This window comes from Gossypium arboreum, chromosome 10 (genome assembly GCF_025698485.1).
Source record: "Gossypium arboreum isolate Shixiya-1 chromosome 10, ASM2569848v2, whole genome shotgun sequence".
NCBI lineage: Eukaryota > Viridiplantae > Streptophyta > Magnoliopsida > Malvales > Malvaceae > Gossypium > Gossypium arboreum.
In genome coordinates this window covers 19,493,705-19,495,499 of record NC_069079.1, presented here as the reverse complement: position 1 = coordinate 19,495,499, position 1,795 = coordinate 19,493,705, and the positions used below count along the sequence as shown (strand labels likewise).

The window sequence follows — 1,795 nt, the reverse complement described above, 5'->3', positions numbered from 1 at the left end:
CCACAAGAAAAAATGATTGATAGAAAGGGATTCAATTTTCAGAATGGTTAGCTAATTATTAAAGTGAGTGTGGGTCTATTTATAGCAACATACCTTATACTGGCCTATGATATAACAAGATATTAACCTATGCACCCCCATTTTTTCCCAAATATAATTTATTTAAAATATGATTCCCACAAAATAATAAACTAAACTTCCATTTCACTTCCCTCCAAAAACCCACTTGCTTTTGAGAGAGATAGGCACTAAAGTAAGCATTTTTATTTTATTTGTAGAGGCTATATATTAAAGAGTCCCGGGGGCTTATCCTGTATTCATTTGCACCCACATAAACAGCCAAATTAACCAAACCCAAATTCAACTGAAACTCCCAAAGCCATTCCTACTTTAGCTTTTCACCCACTAACTCAAAAGAAAACACTCACCTAGCTTCTTTGCTTTTTCTTTTGGATTGTTTTAGATCTACAAAAAGATGATTCAAGAACTCCTTGGAGGTTCTTCTTGCTTAAACTTTGGAGGGGAGAGGAAGATCTCCATCAATGGAAGCATTTTGGAAGGAACCCCCACTTCTTCTCCATCACCATCGTCTTCTTCTTCTTCGGCGACGACTTCATCGACCACTAATTCATCGAATCCGGAGAATCATCACCAGAATTTGAGGTGCCCCAGGTGTGATTCCTCCAACACAAAGTTCTGCTATTACAACAACTACAACCTCACTCAGCCTCGTCACTTTTGCAAGACTTGCCGTCGGTATTGGACCAAAGGAGGAGCTCTCAGAAACGTTCCTATTGGTGGTGGGTGTAGGAAAAACAAAAGCACTACTGGTGTTTCAACATCTCTGGGGAAATCAAGTTCTTCCAAGATGAAAACAGTAGTTTCTGAAATTGGAAGATCTGGGTTCGATCATGAGCTTCAGTCTACTCCAATTCTTTGGACTTCAGCGGCCCAGACTTCCCATCTTCTATCCAATCTAACCTCAATGAGAGCTACCCTAAACCCTAAGCCTAACACATTGTCTAACCCTGTTAGTATTAAGGAAGAAGTGAGTTTGCTTGGATCTCAAGTGATGAATGAACCAGTGGTTGCAGCTGCTGCACTAAATGCTCGAACCCTAGGCTTGGATCTCGTTAACCCTTTCTGGAAAAATAATCAACACCACGCTCAACAACAACAGAATAATAATGGGTTCCTTGTAGGTGAAGTTCAAAACACAGGTATTCAAGAACTGTATCAAAGGCTCAAATCATCATCAAGTTATTACTCTGATACTTCAGCAGTAATTCTAAGCAATGTCGCTTCTTCTTCATCAACATCCATTTTGGAGTCAGCTCCAGTTGCTGGGGGAGAATTGGGTTACTGGAATCCGGCATTTTCATCATCGTGGTCTGATCTTCCAACAACTAATGGTGCATATCCTTAAAATAACCCTTTACCTTTCGTTTAATCTCACCTTTTTTTTTTTTATATAAGCTAAAAGTGTTGTCCATCGGTTCTTCTTTCGTAGTGCATCAGGTTGTTTCTTTTCTTTCTTTTTCTTTCTCTTTTAGGTGTGTTTAATTATTTAACTCATGAGCGTGTTCCAAGGATGTAGAACAAGTTTCTAAAAGAGATGAAAAATGTTATATGTTTTGTTACAGTTTTCGATTTTTCGTTGGATGTATCCATCACTGTAATGTTTAAAAAGGTGACATTTGACAAAGAAAACCATTATCGTATGTAAAGGGCTGAAGTTCAACAAAAGAGATAAGACAATGAAACTTGTTGAGTTTGCTTTTCTTAACCATACAAA

At 38.2% G+C, this 1,795-nt stretch overlaps 1 protein-coding gene across 1 annotated transcript; it reads left to right on the top strand.

Moving 5' to 3' along the window:
* Positions 1-268: 268 nt before the first annotated feature.
* On the top strand, positions 269-1,795 carry LOC108488425 (dof zinc finger protein DOF5.1-like). Its single transcript, XM_017792704.2, has one exon. It carries the CDS (start codon positions 476-478, stop codon positions 1,424-1,426), a length of 951 nt encoding a protein of 316 aa, XP_017648193.1. The 5' UTR covers positions 269-475; the 3' UTR covers positions 1,427-1,795.